General features: G+C 45.8%; 1 protein-coding gene across 1 annotated transcript in view; it reads right to left on the minus strand.

The window, feature by feature from the left end:
* Nucleotides 1–3,922: 3,922 nt before the first annotated feature.
* Nucleotides 3,923–18,087, minus strand: part of ccdc3b (coiled-coil domain containing 3b) — a 54,614-nt gene continuing 40,449 nt past the window's right edge. Inside the window, exon 3 of the mRNA XM_084317032.1 lies at nucleotides 3,923–8,614. Coding sequence (XP_084173158.1) covers nucleotides 8,318–8,614 — 297 coding nt within the window. The 3' untranslated portion in view covers nucleotides 3,923–8,317. The remainder of the gene's footprint in view (nucleotides 8,615–18,087) is intronic.

Genomic DNA, 18,087 nt, shown 5'->3' on the forward strand with positions numbered 1-18,087 from the left:
TCTGGCCACCCAGTACTAGGTATAAATAATTATGATAAACACTCCCACCTGATGAAACGGATCCAACACAAATGTACCAAGTCGAAAGTCTGCGTTTAATAATAATACATAGCAAAAGGTATGTACAACGATCACTTAATTACATTTATGATTTGAAATAGTATGCACTTTTATGGCAAATGAGTATTCGTAGGTAGATCAATATCGAATGTCCAATCTCTGATTGCGCAGGAAGCAAATATACAACCTGGAATATTTAGGGAACAATAGCAATGATACTTGAATGATTATATAGCTGGATACACTAGGGGAAGGTTCCGACTGCTTGTAGGACAGCTGGAGGGGGGGGGGGGGGTAGAGTCTGGCTGTATCCCGTCTGGCCGAGGGTATCCTGGGAGAGCCCACAGTCGTGCGACCCGGTGCCCAGCGATCCTCGATCCACAGATGAAAGCAGTTGGACTCTCTGTGGCCGGCGTCCTCCGGTCCACGATGGAGAGACGTGAGGCGACCTCGTCGTGTAGAGCGTCTTCTCACCTGTCGTCCTCTCCGGGGGGGGTATTTCCAACACACCGCAGTGTTGGCCTTTATCCATAGAATAATCAAAGTACTCAAAGCATAATCCAAGCCGGGGAAGGCTAGCCGTCGTCGGTAGAATAATCCAATATACAGGTAGAGCTGCCGCGGTATTGATATTTTCCTTACCGCACGAATTTGCGAAATATTTTCTACCGCCGCGGTATTACCGCACAGTGCGCACAAAAAAATAAAAATTTGAATGCATTTTTTTTTTTTTTAGTAGTCTACTCTTATAGCCTGCCTCTAGTCTAATGGCGCTTTTCCACTGCATAGTACCTACTCGACTCGACCCGCTTTAGGCACCTGGTACTTCGTTCCTTTTCCACTGCAGCCAGATACTACTCCGTTTGTCTCCGTGTGGGGACGCAGGCGGCGCCGCTTGTGTACACTGAAAGCTCCGTGGGCATAGATGTCCGAGGGCTTGCAGCAAGCCAGAGTTTAACACAGTTTCAATCAATCAATCAATCAATAACAACATTAACCAGACTCTCGTTGCGTCTATTCTGCCAAAGCTAACGTTACCTCTCATTGTGTATTCTACCAAGCAAACCCGGGTTTAACGTTACCTCTCGTGTACATATCGGCTGACGGTAGCATTAGGCTAATAACAACAACAAACTTAACACATCAGCGATCTTGTTGTGACACTAAACTCTCCGCTCTGTGGTAAATTGGGTTGATGTTGGTTTTGTTTCATCAATAAATAAGGCAGAATACACAGTGAATCCATTCTTTTTTGTTTATTGCACTTGGTTCTGTCGCAAACAAATCCTGAATGAAATGCATCCTTAGCGAGGCAGTAAAGATGGCGGCGCGGCGTTCTGTTTTCGTTCAGAGGCTACAAAGTGTGACGCGTCGAGTAGGGGGTATCTGCAGAGCCGCAGAGCCAGGCTGGACCAATAGGGTCGCTTGGAACCGAGTAGGGTATATCTGCAGAGCCGCAAGCCGCAAGCCAACTTTATTATTATGATAAAAAACAGCGGTGACGCGGTATTCAGCCTAACTCTGCGGTGAGCGTGATGCAACAGCGATACCGCGGTAATGCGGTTATCGCGGCAGCTCTATATACAGGTCCACTCGCTCTTTGGCCTGGAGCTCCTCGGGTGCAGCTTCACGTGGGGTCAACCACCCTGGATAAGCGTCCAGCTGATGCCCGAAACGATGGGGGTGCTGATTACTATAGAACTCTTACCGCACGAGGCACTACATATGAATAGACTATTATTAGCTTAATAGAATACGTCCAACTCGACGATATAGTGCCAAATATGACTATTCAAATATTAATATACACGATGTCTCAATGCCGATACTGGGCCGAATTGGCCTTACTGCCCACACGTGGTTCGCGGGGAGGCTTTTGCGTCTGTCACTCTGTTGGAGGGTAAGGAACTGGACTAAAAGAAAGCTCTACTTTAATAGCGCAGTATATATACGCACTATGAACAAATAGTACCATTAGTGGTGCGGTAGACATATTCCTACGCGGAACTAGGACTTGTCCATACATGTTGAGCGGTACGATTGAACCTGGTCTGAGGGGTATGGCGACCTGGCACCAAGGTCTCGTCCAATGGTAGAATGGAGACTATTATGGGATGTTCAGTAGACTAGAAGGGATATTCAATGCATATTGTACAAGGAATATACAAGGGATATCAGGGGATATACAAATACAATTAAATATATATATATAAATAAATATATATATTCGGTTTAATCTGATCCTTCAGAACAGTACTAATGTACAGTACTATATAGTGCAAAGCAGAAATGGGATGAGGTACAATTTACAGTAAGGTGTACATTTACATTCACTCACATTCACACTCATTCACTCACATTTACATTGTTCACTTACATTCACTCACATTCACACTTGTTCACTTACATTCACTCCCATGCACACTCATTCACTCACATTCACACTCGTTCACTCACATTTACACTTGTTCACTCACATTCACACTCGTTCACTCATTCACTCACATTCACACTTGGTCACTTACATTCACACTCGTTCACTTACATTCACACTCGTTCACTCACATTCACACTTGTGCACTCACATTCACACTCGTTCACTCACATTCACACTCGTTCACTTACATTCACACTTGTTAACTTAAATTCACTCCCATTCACACTCGTTCACTCACATTCACACTTGTTAACTTACATTCACTCCCATTCACACTCGTTCACTCACATTCACACTCGTTCACATTCTCCTCCTGCCAACCTCTCCACAGATCTGATTGTTTCTTTTTATTTGGTTATCAACCTTGTTCAAAGCAATGCAAAAACGAATTGAAAATGTGAAACCAAAAACTGGATGAAATACCTGCCTACGAACATTTGGGGACAGAACCTTTAGCGTGGCGGCCCCCACCATCTGGAACTCTCTCCTGGCCAAGATCCACTCTGTCACATCCTGGACTCTGGAAGACAGCCCTGGAAACCAACCTGTTCATGAAGGCCTATGACCTCTAATCATCTCCCTGTCTCCCTTTTTCTTCTGCTTATGTTTTATTTGTCTTTTTGTTGCTTTGTAAAGTGTCCTTGGGTTTCATGAAAGGCACTATATAAATCCAAGCTATTATTATTTTATTAGTAAGTGAAGATCTTAACAAGTGGCTCTGCATGGGTTTGACTATAAAGCCTCTGTACTGTTCAATGGATTTGTTCCTTCAGGTATTAAAAATGACAAATCCTCCCAGAGTGGTGTTGGAGAGAGGAGGCAACTCCCAACAAACTGCATAACATGGAACTCATTTTGTGTGATATGTTGCTGAAAGCTTCCTGGCTGGAGACGTTATCATGTCTACATATCAGTTCCTGTCTTCTGTAGCTCCTCAGGAATGGGAGGTGATAATCTGAGGATTTAATACTGATTTCTCTGCAGATAGTTCTGTTCTTTTCAAACCGGCGAATAAAAACTGGAGGAACATATTGTACATGTGCCTGTACTGTCTGTCACCCCCTGCAGAAAAAAAGAAAGAAAGACAGACAGAAAGACACAAAAAGAAAGAAACAACGAACGAACGAAAAAATATCCTATGATTGCATGAAGACAACTATAATAATATGTACATCTCAAAACCTGCCCTCTTTTCTTTGATCCTCCCATCACCAGCTTCACCGGACTGTCCTGTTGCTATGCCGTTGGGTGACGCAGACATCGGGGCAATGTCACTCCGGAGTGGTCTTAAATGGCATAGATCTCTTTCGACTCTCACTATGAGGTAAGAGCCACATGCAAAACAAAACTGCAAAAAAGTTATGTACACATTTATTTTTTCAACGTTTGTTATACTTACACGTATGAATAGGCAATGGTCAAAAAGAAAGCCAGGTGTTTATTGTTCACAGAGAGCAACATAGAAATGAAAGCCAAATACAATATTCACAATGAGAGAAAACAGGAGGGGCTCTTTTAATTTCTGACACAGAAAAGCCTATTCACGGCACCACGCTAGCTTCACTGGCCGCTGGCTGTACTTAACGAGTGCTCAGCACCCTAGTTTCAAATATAAAAATTACATTTTCACTCAGTGTAGCGTGTATAAAATCCACCTACAAAAAGCAGGACACTTTAAAACAAATAACGCTACACTTTGGGGGTAAGGTTTTCTGCCAATAAAAATATTATAAGTAATTAAATGAAAAACAGCTGGGCATTTACAAGAAATGTAATTGCCTCAGTGAGAAAGGTACTGGCAGGAGCTGGAAGCTCCTGATGTGGCACTGGGGCCCACCGCCACATCCAACCCCCAAACCCTGTTGCCTCTAACTTAATACAGCAGAACTACTTCCCTTTTTAAAGGTTCTATGAAATATAACGTTATATTTTCCAATGACAACGCATACAAGCCTACTGGATTTTCACAAGAGTCCCCGAACTTGCAGTCGAAATAAGTTTGAGCGCTGGCGCTTAAGTCAAAATATCAGCTTACTTTCTTACTTTTTCAGACAGATTTTTTCTTTCAGTTGCTGGGTTTTGAAACAGATTAGCTCCTTATAATGTTGCCAGTGTTTGCATATTCTTACTGAGTGAGCAGTCAGTTTAACAGTTATAATGAGAGGAAAAGACGCATATTCCTTGGTAGGTGCTGGGCTGAAAATACCACAAATAAAGAAATTAATTGCATTGCTCTTCACTGTCCTGCTCCCTGGCTGGTAGGGGTCATGATAGCACCTCTTCACTGTCCTGCTCCCTGGCTGGTAGGGGTCATAATACCACCTCTTCACTGTCCTGCTCCCTGGCTGGTAAGGGTCATAATACCACCTCTTCACTGTCCTGCTCCCTGGCTGGTAAGGGTCATGATACCACCTTTTCACTGTCCTGCTCCCTGGCTGGTAGGGGTCATGATACCACCTCTTCACTGTCCTGCTCCCTGGCTGGTAGGGGTCATGATACCACCTCTTCACTGTCCTGCTCCCTGGCTGGTAGGGGTCATGATACCACCTCTTCACTGTCCTGCTCCCTGGCTGGTAGGGGTCATAATACCACCTCTTCACTGTCCTGCTCCCTGGCTGGTAGGGGTCATGATACCACCTCTTCACTGTCCTGCTCCCTGGCTGGTAGGGGTCATGATACCACCTCTTCACTGTCCTGCTCCCTGGCTGGTAGGGGTCATGATACCACCTCTTCACTGTCCTGCTCCCTGGCTGGTAGGGGTCATGATACCACCTCTTCACTGTCCTGCTCCCTGGCTGGTAGGGGTCATGATACCACCTCTTCACTGTCCTGCTCCCTGGCTGGTAGGGGTCATGATACCACCTCTTCACTGTCGATACCGATTCAGACTCCTAAACCTTCAGTATCGGTCAACACCAAGTACCGATCTGACTTAAGACCATCAGTTTGCAGTCATTTGACAACAAATGATTGAGATATATAATCAAATTCTTCACCATTAGAGAGATCTAACATGCTTCTGTATATAAAAAATGCAGAAAAAAAGTGTAACTTTGTTTTGATTTATAGCATGTTACATGTCTCTTGGTATCAGATGTTAGTATATAAAGCCCCGTTTTAGCCTGGTATGGGACCGGTATCCCACACCGGTATCAGTGCCTCCCTGCCTGCTGGCACTGGACAACGTCTGGAGCCTAATGGCTCTTCCACAGGTCTGAATCAATCCAGTAAAACGAGAGTTGGAGCAGGACATGTGTGGCCTCTTTCTTCTTTATTTGCGGTTAAGTCCTGTGGTTAAATATAGAGCCGGGGCAGACGGCTGTTCCAGCATCAGGTCTAGGGTAGGAGCACATCACAATGAGAGGTCCTTCCTTGGAACGCAGCGGTATCACCTTGGGCATCAACACTTATTGACTGGTAGACTACAGTAGCAAGCAAAGTGTTAGTTACTTTGGCAACATTTCACCTGGCATAGAGACTGGAACTAATACGTGTTTTGCCTTTTGTGTGTCAAGGGATAAGTGTGTGTGAGTGTGCATGTGTGTGTGCGTGTGTGTGTGTGTGTGTACGTGTGTGTGTGTCTCATAATCCTCCCATTAAACTAAACCAAACCGTTAAACCCTAAACTGTAATTCTTGTGTTACATCACATGATAATGCTGTTGTTGTTGTTGTTGTTGTTGTTGTTGTTGTTGTTGTTGTTGTTGTTGTTGTTGTTGTCAATCGCATACATTCAAAAACCTTGATTTTCATAAATGATGGTGTTATTATCTCCAAAATTGGAACTGTAATAAAAAGAGCCCCATATTACATAAACACACAGTGTAGATCTATAATGTGTCCAGCACAGAAAAAACTAACAATACATTTAGCCTATTTACTAAGTTCCTAATAGATTTAACATCTGCCAATTATAATCTATTCTATGTTGTAGTTCCTGTTCATTCAGGGCCTAAAAAATAAATCCTGAGGGAGGGCGGGATTAAGTTGAAGCTACTGACAGAAAATAAGGTTTTGATCATTGAACCCTTGCGCTGAAGAACCATAGTCTAACTCCGTTTTGAAAGGTTTTGAAACAGCCCATGTATTTGCAATTGTACAAATCAAGCCACATCACTTGTGGAGTGTGAATGTGATATATCAACAGAAAATACTCAACCTCTACTGTCTTTAACTATGAACGAACATCATTAGATAATAAGGTTTGAATGTCCATCTCTGAAAACCTAAAACAGAGTTACAGTAGATGGTTCTTCATCTTCGAGGTTCTCAATTATCATATCCCCAAGCGTCTGAACTGTACGCATGCAAAATGGCAGGAGTGAAATCAAGCTGTAGTTAATCCAAACAGTAAGAATAAGGCAGGAGTATGAGAGCGTGTGGAGCGACCACACTGATCCATTGTGTCTGTCCGTCGACATCTGTTTTTAATTATCTTTCAAGAAGGACTGTCCGTTCGTCGGACATGGCTGGTAAAGCACCAGTCCGTTTTAACCCTTTCACTACCGGTTAACTGTCTGTAGTGTGGTAGTGAAAGGTTAACCTTCTGTAGTGTGGTTGTAAAAGGTTTAACCCTTTGTCGTGTGGTAGTGAAAGTGTTAACCATCTGTATTGTCGCAGTGAAAGGGTTAACCCTTTGGTAGTAGTGTGGTAGTGAAAGGGTTAACTGACAGACAGACAGGATGACCCTTCAGGAACTGACAGATCAGTTTTGGTCGACCGCTATGAGGATATGTTATGTTGGCAGTGCTGTTGTTCCTGCGAACGCAACAAATGATGCGCTCCATTCGCTTTTTCCTCCATTTTGTGACGGATGAGTGTGCCGGCTCCCTGAGACACAGATCTTAGAGCCAACTGGAGCGATCCTGCAACATTCTGTGGGAGTAACGTGGTGGAACCATGTCGTTGTAATGACAAGGGAAGTTGGTTCTACTTTGTAATCTTATAAGAGAGCTGTACAGAACTAAAGTAGATAAAGTATACATGTTACATTTCTTCTGCACTCCTGTTGCATTGAGCCCATGAGTCAGACTTGGGTCTCGGACAATTTACAACGTCTCTCGCGCACGTCTGTCACCTCACTTTATGAATAGGTCTGTCCTCCTCGACTACGATATGGTTAGTCCGCTGATAGTTCACGATCACAATGATGATGCAGAAAGACCTCTTTTTTTAAACCAGAGATGTGCTTATAATTATATACTTATATATAATCTTTCAGGGAATAAGTCCTTCGGCATGGAGCAAAAAACAACATAAAATAAACGACTAAATCAACTAAGGAATCCTCTGTCAACTAAGAGGGGACAGCCCTACGTCTGATGTTACTACACTGTTAACTACGTCTGATGTTACTACACTGTTAACTACGTCTGATGTATGTTACTACACTGTTAACTACGTCTGATGTTACTACACTGTTACCCCTACGTCTGATGTTACTACACTGTTACCCCTACGTCTGATGTTACTACACTGTTACCCCTACGTCTGATGTTACTACACTGTTACCCCTACGTCTGATGTTACTACACTGTTAACTACGTCTGATGTTACTACACTGTTACCCCTACGTCTGATGTTACTACACTGTTACCCCTACGTCTGATGTTACTACACTGTTAACTACGTCTGATGTTACTACACTGTTACCCCTACGTCTTATGTTACTACACTGTTACCTCTCGCATCTTTTCACACGCAGTCCTTCCAACACAGCCACTCCATGTCCGATATGTTTAGGATTGTAAATAGGGAGACAGGAAGTGGGTGTACATGTAAAAGGGAGTGAGTGGGGGGTGGGACGAGCTATAGGGCACTCTTAGTCTTTCAGCTTCTTATTAAGGATCTTTTTCAGGGTTGGTATCTTCTGGTCCTGGGCGGTGTCCTGATCCAGGTGGACCTGCAGTTGGGACTCTGAGTCCTGGAGCTGTTTGAGGCTGAGGGTCTGCTGCTCCTTGCTGGTGTCTCGCCGGGCCAGGCGCAGCAGACGCTTCATGTTCTTCACCTTGTCCTTCAGGTGGTTGTTGGCCTTCTCCAGAACGCGGACCTTCTGGGAGAGAGTCCTCACCTGCTCCTCCTCCTCAAACAGAGCCTTCTGCACCGCGGAACAGAGCAGCTGGAATGAAAAGGGGAAACAAGGAAACTATAAAAGAAGGAAGGGTCATCGCGTTACTGTGTAGCGCGGGAACACACATTGGTGCAGAGTGCGGAAACTTTCAGTACAGCCGACATTGAGTTGAATGGGATCAACCATCTCCTCGTTTATGACCTGTCATTTAAACAGGTTATTACCTCGGATGTCAGAATCATCTGCAATCTGTTGCATTGTTAACTAGCTAACATTTGACATAGTCCTGGTTGATTGATGTATATTTGCTCAGATAGCTTGTATATTTAGAATTTGAATACAAACTTAAATAGAACTGACACCAAAGTCTGGCACCAAGCAGAGCATAGAATGCTGGTATTCTGAGGTAATGACCATTCCTTCTTTTATAGTTTCCTTGACGAGAAACTGGAAGTGATGTAAATTAACGGGATTTTTCTTTTCACCCACATCATTTCATTGAGCTGAAATGATTAACACACCACAAGGATTCAGTGTCCTCCGATGACATCACTGTGATGACACATTCATACCCATTAACTCTCAATTACTGTCAAACAAATTCAATGTGTGCGTAAACTATGTGCAAAATAAATCGAGGCTGATATATCTATTTTGGCAAGTGATGCGTCTATTTTGTAAGGCTACTCAATTGTCTGATAAAATAAACTAATTGCAAGCCTCAAGCAATCAAAATAATTTATGTGTAGGATTTTCTCATCAACTTATGACCGTGTAATTGTAATTGTAGGCTAATTGCCATAACCCTAGAAGAAAACGAAGGAAAACCCACACACTGAACACTGGATGTGCTATCTTTCAACACAAAATCAACGTTTAGAGTGGCTCGATTCCCAAGTGTATATTGTCTGATGAAAACATTGGGTTGAACAGTATAAATATCGATCTTGATCTGTGCCATCCATCCTTTTGGAAAATAAATAAATACAAATAAATTCAATAGTGCAGACGTCTGTCAGGAAACCTATCCACCAGGGTTGAGCTCGGATTAGAAATGTGTGCCTTTTTTCCCAGATATGGACACACACACACGCACGCACGCACGCACGCACGCACGCACGCACGCACGCACACATAATAAGGTAGCAGTCCCTATAAGACAAGGTATTGCTATTATTTTCATCTACATCATTTCATGAAGCTGTAATTAACACAACACAATGATTCAATGTCGCTGATGACATCACTGGTGGCCATATTCAAACTCATTTGTGCGTGAGATTATGTGTGCAACGATAAATCAGCATTGTTCTTTGCTGAAGTGTCCCTTTAAGGCAGACGACATACAGCTTGCACAGATCTCAAGTAAACAGAAAGGTCTCCCCCCACCGTATTCCCTCTCTTCCAGTGAAGAGACTGACATGGGGAGGTGAAACCAGCATTGCTACTTGACGAAGCCCATTATGCCAAGACATTGTTTTTTTCCTCCCTGGGTGAAGAATGAGTCCCAGATGCTTCCCAGCATACATCTGTCTCCCTGGCGGTGGAGCCTCGGAGAGCCACGTGGCTCTGAGTGAAACATCGATAGAAATGCCCTGACGTCTGATAACTAGCGCAGAGGGTTCCAGAGGAAATGTAAAAAATGTGCTGTCGGCTGCCATCCCTCATCCCTGGTTAGTGCATTAGCTGAGGTCATGGAACGTGATCGATAGACGGGGTCGTTCCCGTTCAAGTCGACGTTCTCAAACGGTCATTTTGGCTTGAGAGACGCGATAAAATGGCTGCCGTAGAAATGCTCGATAATTTTGCCAATGGAAAACGGTGTCGGTCTGGCACACAATGATCTGTTGTGTCTCTGACCATCCACATCTGTTTGTAATAATTTTTCGTCTGTTTCGTTGGACGGCGAGGCTATTGACACATTCGTCTCCGCCAGGTTTGTATCTGTCTTGACAGACGGAGAGAGTTCAGACGGGTGAAGCTTTGGGAACTGATGGATACGTCTGTCCGTCTGGCCAGTAGGGGTGTAAAAAGTACCCAGAAATTATACTTAAGTGAAAGTATGGGTACCGTCTCAAAATCGTAAAAGTCAGAGTATCTGTCTAAAAATACACTTTAGTAAAAGTCTAAAAGTTTCTACTTTTAAATGTACTTTTAAAAGTTACAACTTTTTTTTTATTCCGGGGCAATCTTGACCAAAATAAAGCTGCTCTTTTCACTATAAAACTCAGTTTATATTGCAGTATGATAGCTATAATAATAATAACTTCACTGCGAGGGCTCTTTTAGCTAACGCTAGCTAGGCACGTATGATAGCCAATTACTATTATAATAATAATAATAATAACTTTCCCATCCTCCCAAAGCCCCTCCGGCCCCGTTCTCATCCGCAGCACCAACAACAACAACAACAACTAATTGACGCTATCAATAGCCCCAGTGAGCGCGGCGGCTGAATGAATGAATGAATGAAAACTTTATTTAACAGATTGCAGAATGGGTACAATACAGTACGGCTCAATACACACAATTGTTAAGGGGATGCAGACCAGAGAAAGACGTTTGTCTTGTTTACATCAGGGTCCATACTTTCGTGACTGTGCTCAGCACCGAGTGAATCCACAGTCACTTGCTCCTCAATGGGAAACCAACCTAGATTTACCATGAAGGACTGGTTCTGGCCGAACCGTTCGTTATACAAGTATCACAGAGACATTACAAAAGGTGCTCACAGTTGCACGAGGGGTTCGCACAGAGATACGGGATGGTTTGAAAGCTCGGCGTTGCTAATAAATATTTTTAATATTTTTTTATAAACTGCTCAAAGCGGCATTATTTCCGCCGTTGGGTGATCACAGCGCCTGCGCACCATCCCGTATCTCCGGATTCACTCGGTGCAGCGCCGAGGCTCACCATACGAGAAATATTCAGTTTCAATCTGTTTGCACATTTAGTATACAGTCACAGTGTTCGACTTACGTGATGATTTGCTCCATTTTGATGTAAACGCCGAAGAATAATCCTCACAATGTTATCCAATATCCAGCCTGAATTTTTCAAGGGCTTTCGAAAAAGCCGCCTCCCCCAACATGTCGTATACGTCATGCCGACGAACCGTGGCCCGTGGGCACTGGATCAAACCATTAAAGTGGGGGGTCACACAATCTTTGGAAACTTAAAAACTTGCTATTAAAGGGGAACTCCACTTTTTTTGGAAATTAGCTTATTTAACATCTTCCCTGGAGTTAGACAAGAAGATGCATACCTTTTTTGTCTCTGTGCGTGCATTTTAGCTTTGGGAATAGACGCTCCGTTAGCATAGCTTAGCTTCATCACTGGAAGTGAGGCAGGACAGTAGCCTTACAGTGCCTTACAGTGTGCCTAGGTCAACTCCTGAAAAGGGGGTCAATGTCAGACTTTGCAATCAAAAGTTAGGGGGCTAATAACCCTTGCCATAATTTCAGTGCGCCCCCTAACTTTTGATTGCAAGGTCTGACATTGACCCCCTTTTCAGGAGTTGACCTAGAGCCCACCAAGGTCATGCATATCAAGGTTGGTCAATGTCAGACCTTGCAATACACTGTAAGGCACTGTAAGGCTACTGTCCTGCCTCACTTCCAGTGATGAAGCTAAGCTATGCTAACGGAGCATCTATTCCCAAAGCTAAAATGCACGCACAGAGACAAAAAAGGTATGCATCTTCTTGTCTAACTCCAGGGAAGATGTTAAATAATTTCCAAAAAAAGTGGAGTTCCCCTTTAAGTGTCATTGCGTATTATTAATTTGATTGAAATTACGTAGTTATGGTTAGATAATATTTATATATTGGGGGGGGGATATATCAATGATCAAAAAGTGAGGGAGCAAAGAGACAAGTTTGCTCCACCAAGTTCAATACTGGTAGAGCACCCGCTTCGCCTGCTCTTATACGTAGGCGTCTATGCATACAGTACATTTGTTTAACATATTTACTCTTAGCTTATAGGCTACTCCATATATTCACATGTTATACTGTATACTGCAATGCACTTTTCTGCTCCTTTGTACTTTGGTTAGATGCCAACTTAATTTTTTTGTACTTGTGCTTGGGGAGGGTAGGATACAAACCCGGTTTAGGGTAAGCGGTGTGGGTGTAGGAGGAAATGGTTCAAATGTGAGCTCCAGGTATTGACAATGCCAATGTTACATAGCCACCACAACCCAACATGTAGATAGATAGGCAGCGAGAGCTAGCATATCACCAGGGTTATCAATATATTTACTCTAATCTCTCTTACTCTAATGTATAAATAATAATATAATAATAATAAAATTCCTTAAAAACAAACTGCAATTATCTCTTGTCTGTTTTCTTAAGTTTCCTCAGAAGGTTGATGTGTTAACCCATAGGACATTCCAGTGGCAGTTATGAACATTCCAACTTTCCAAGTGTCATAGCTCTCTGGCCACACATGAAAACAATGCTAATTTCCATGACGACATCATCAAAACTCTGTGGAAGCCATCATAGGTGTAACGAAGGAACTTATGTTCGCCGATATACAAGGGGAGGTCCTTTCTAACCACCGTAGATTGCTCTATGGCTGAGGTAATACTAGCCGTGCATTTTCCCTCCATGTTGTTTGTGTCCAAGATAATTCTACAAATTTCCAAAGAGAGTGCATTCAAATGAAGTAAACCAGAGTGTGTAAAATGGTCCTGCATTATGCGTTTCACGCAGGTATGAATTTCACACGAGTACAGACACCTATAGTGGGTTCCACATCTACCACAGCTTTTCCGGTGTAAGCGCCGCTGTGGACAAATACTTGGGTAATTGTCCCTGGGAAAAAATAAGCCTGAAGGCGAGATTAAGATCTGATCAGCCACCATGTAGTGCTCTTTACACCTGAACTCCATCCTTTGTCAATGACATTCCCAGCAGGAAGTAGGGTATAACAGGGTTAGTTATGTAAGATAAAGTATAGCATGTCTTGAGAAAAGGTCTTGTGACATGTGAAATGCTAGAGACTGGCTCTTCTGTCCAGTATTTGTTGAACTTCATGTTTTGTGGGTGATTTATTTAGGTAAAGCTAACAACCTATCATAGATGTATTGTAGAAGCCATTGTGAAATTGAAAACACTGCAATTTATTGACTGAATAACAACCCAAACTAAAATAATGCATGTGGTAGAGTGCAGACCTCCACCAAGACTTAACAATCTACACACTACCAGGGCTGTACGCTAAGCTTTTTCACTAGGGGAACACTTGCCCCTAAATGAGAAATTTAGGGGAAAAAAATATTTTTTAGGGGCAAATTTTTTAATAACAATTTTACCATTATTTGTATCGATTGTTTTTGATTAAAAAAAATTTATTTTATATAATTTTTTTTAATAAAATATATATATTATATAATCATACTTGTAGTTGTATTATCTGCGAGACATCGCCACCACGCAACAAGTAAAAATGCTCGCTATATGCAACCAGCTCCACTGTCTGTGTGTACTCGAGTAGCCTCCAGCTACGGCCAGGATTCTCCGGGGCTGCAGCTGGACCCTATGCTGTAGCCTCCAGCTACGGCCAGGATTCTCCGGCGCTGCAGCTGGACCCTATTGACTATATTCAGCGTGCCCTCAGCTCGAATTCGCATCGACTCAGTGTTATAAGACATTGATATCAGGAGCTATCTGTAGCTATTTAGTTTAATGGGACGTTTCGTTTTGAACAGTGAGCTAACGCGAGCTATCATGCACTACTAGACTTGCTGGAGCATTTGTTGATATCAGTAGCTAGCCGGCTGGCAGGCTCACCGAGGTCCCAGTGTCCCACTAGAGACTAGTGTTTACAACAGCCACGGGTGCGGGAGGGAGGAGGAGCAGCCGACGCCGCAGCTCTCTCCGTGTGTCTGAGTTCAGTTCAGTTCGGCTCACTATAGGAGGTCGAACGCGTCGAAAATATGAAGCAATACTAACTTTACTTTTCTTCATAGCTAAATGAATCAGACAGTCAGCCAGTCTATCAGAGTGAGTGCTCAGTCGATTGTTCCCGCTGATCATACCTGCTGAGTGCTCACTGCTCAGATCGCGTGAGTGACATCATCGCGTCATCACACGCCTTGGATAATTTAGGAGTGAAATGCGAATGCAAGGCTTGAAAGCACTACTCGCAAGCCCGGCCCCAGATAATATTTACCAATCGCAACGGCCAATTAAAGGGGCAATTCGCGATCATCTCGTCGCAGTGTACAGCCCTGACTACACACTGTCACTCTACTGGGTAGATGACAGAAACGAGAGTTGTCTATATTGCCATGGCCTATCAACTATCTTAACTCATTGGTGGCCAATAACGAATAAACTCGTGTTTCGCCGCCAATGCTTGAGCGCCAATAACGAGTAAACTAGTTTTTCGATCCTTTGATCTTTTCCCTTTGTTCCCCGTTCTAAACGATCATCCGGATCACTCTAGCCGTCCCTGGCTCATTTGCCTACATTGGAATTGCAATGCTGATCGAATTTCACCAGGTGGCAGTATCGCCTACCTTTTGAACTCTGATAGAAATGGATCAGAGACAATGTGTTATGGTTTGTAACCGACCCCAATCGCACAACACAAGACAGGTATGAGAGTAAGCCAAAACAGGGCATTTATTCAACACAAACAAAAAGCGGCACTGTCCCTTTAAGGGAGAACACAAAAACACTGGAACAAAGAAATAGGGAAAAATGTGGCACTGTGCCTTTAAGAGGCGAGCAGGCTAAGGGGAAGGCTAAGGGACAGGGCCAGGGCAAAAGGACAGGGCAGGAACAGGGGCACTGGAGAGGGGAACAGGGACAGAGGCCCGGGGAGGCGGGCTGGAGACAGGGACAGAGAAAACAGGGTTAAGGCCTTGGACAGGGCGAGGGCCAGAGCTGCTTACAGGGAAGGCAGGGTTCAGACGATGGAGGCCTGGCAAGGAGATCCTCCTCGGAAGCAAAGAGACGCATCCTCCCGTAGAGGATTAGGAAGCGATGCGCGTCTGGAGTAGGAGCGCGCCGGCTAGAAGAGCGCGCCGGCTCGGGGTCTGGAGTGGAGCGCGTCTGGAGTAGGAGCGCGCCGGCTAGACGTCTGGAGTGGGACACTGGAAAACCTCCCGTAGAGAATTAGAGAGCGCAGTCTGTGTCCCACTCCAGGCAAAGGAGCGCGCCGGCTCGAAGAGAGCGCGCCGGCTCGGGGTCTGGAGTAGAGCGCGTCTGGAGTAGGAGCGCGTCTGGAGTAGGAGCGCGTCTGGAGTTGGAGCGCGTCTGGAGTAGGAGCGCGTCTGGAGTTGGAGCGCGCCGGCTAGACGTCTGGAGTGGAGCACGTCTGGAGTTGGAGCGCGCCGGCTAGACGTCTGGAGTGGAGCGCGTCTGGAATTGGAGCGCGCCGGCTAGACGTCTGGAGTGGGACACTGGAAAACCTCCCGTAGAGAATTAGAGAGCGCAGTCTGTGTCCCACTCCAGGCAAACGGCGACAGGTGGTGATGAATGGCACAACGTCTCCCAGTGAGAACAAAGGAATCCTCCCGTGGAAGAATAGAGAGCGATGACGATGTCTCACCAGGAGCGCGGCGGTAGATGGTAGCATAAGATACAGAAACTGTTACAGAACGACCCGACCAGGACTGGAGGGGAAGTCCAGGTATTTAAAGCCCTCTGGGGCGCTAATCATAATTTATCACAGCTGTGAAAGGTAGTCCAAGGGTGTGGGCTGTTGAAGAGCAGAGGAGAGTAAACAATGCGAGGGTGGGGGCTGGTGAGGTGAGGAGACAGGGAATTAAAGGTCCAGGGAACAGGCGAACCTCACAGTACCCCCCCCTCCACGGGAGCCACCAGGGGGCCCTAAAATTCAGACAGAGGGGCAGGGGACATGACAAGGCAACAAACAAAAAAATTGGGCCATGCTAGCAGGGGAAGCTACACCAAAAGTGGGGCCAGCAGAGGGACAGGGTAGCTGCCAGGGCACTGCTAGCTACAGGGCCTATGCTAGCTGTACTGCTACATTAACATAGAGGCTGCGCTAGCTGCCGGAGCTAGGCTAGCAGACAGGGCTGGACCAGCATGAGAGAACAAGCTAGCTGGAAGGACAGTCCTAGCTGTGGGGAAACTGACCTTGCTAGCTGAAGGGGCAGTCCTAGCAGTGGGGAAAACTGACCTTGCTAGCTGAAGGGGCAGTCCTAGCAGTGGGAAAGCTACACAAAAAGTGGAGGCCATGCAGAGGGACCGGGTTAGCTGCCTGGGCATGGCTAGCTACAGGGCCTATGCTAGCTGCAAGGGCTGCATTAACATAGATGCTGTGCTAGCAGCCGGGGCTAAGCTAGCAGACTGGGGCCAAGCTGGTAGTAGAGGCCTGGCAAGCTGCAGGGGAGCTAACGAGGCAACAGGGAAGCTAACAAGGCTAACAGGGAAGCTAACAGGGGAGCTAACAGGCTAACAGGGGAGCTAACAGGCTAACAGGGGAGCTAGAGTGGGTTAGAGGGAACTAAAAAGGGCAAACTCAACATACACTGTCTGTGCTGGCTGGGGTCGTCGACGGGTCGGGTCGTACTGTTATGGTTTGTAACCGACCCCAATCGCACAACACAAGACAGGTATGAGAGTAAGCCAAAACAGGGCATTTATTCAACACAAACAAAAAGCGGCACTGTCCCTTTAAGGGAGAACACAAAAACACTGGAACAAAGAAATAGGGAAAAATGTGGCACTGTGCCTTTAAGAGGCGAGCAGGCTAAGGGGAAGGCTAAGGGACAGGGCCAGGGCAAAAGGACAGGGCAGGAACAGGGGCACTGGAGAGGGGAACAGGGACAGAGGCCCGGGGAGGCGGGCTGGAGACAGGGACAGAGAAAACAGGGTTAAGGCCTTGGACAGGGCGAGGGCCAGAGCTGCTTACAGGGAAGGCAGGGTTCAGACGACGGAGGCCTGGCAAGGAGATCCTCCTCGGAAGCGAAGAGATGCATCCTCCCGTAGAGGATTAGGAAGCGATGCGCGTCTGGAGTAGGAGCGCGCCGGCTAGAAGAGCGCGCCGGCTCGGGGTCTGGAGTGGAGCGCGTCTGGAGTAGGAGCGCGCCGGCTAGAAGAGCGCGCCGGCTCGGAGAGACGCATCCTCCCGTAGAGGATTAGGAAGCGATGCGTGTCTGGAGTAGGAGCGCGCCGGCTTGAAGAGCGCGCCGGCTCGGGGTCTGGAGTGGAGCGCGTCTCGAGTAGGAGCGCGTCTGGAGTAGGAGCGCGTCTGGAGTTGGAGCGCGTCTGGAGTAGGAGCGCGTCTGGAGTTGGAGCGCGCCGGCTAGACGTCTGGAGTGGGACACTGGAAAACCTCCCGTAGAGAATTAGAGAGCGCAGTCTGTGTCCCACTCCAGGCAAAGGAGCGCGCCGGCTCGAAGAGAGCGCGCCGGCTCGGGGTCTGGAGTGGAGCGCGTCTGGAGTAGGAGCGCATCTGGAGTAGGAGCGCGTCTGGAGTTGGAGCGCGTCTGGAGTAGGAGCGCGTCTGGAGTTGGAGCGCGCCGGCTAGACGTCT

The sequence above is a fragment of the Notolepis coatsorum genome (assembly GCF_963971535.1).
Source record: "Notolepis coatsorum genome assembly, chromosome: 6".
In the NCBI taxonomy this organism is placed as follows: domain Eukaryota; kingdom Metazoa; phylum Chordata; class Actinopteri; order Aulopiformes; family Paralepididae; genus Notolepis; species Notolepis coatsorum.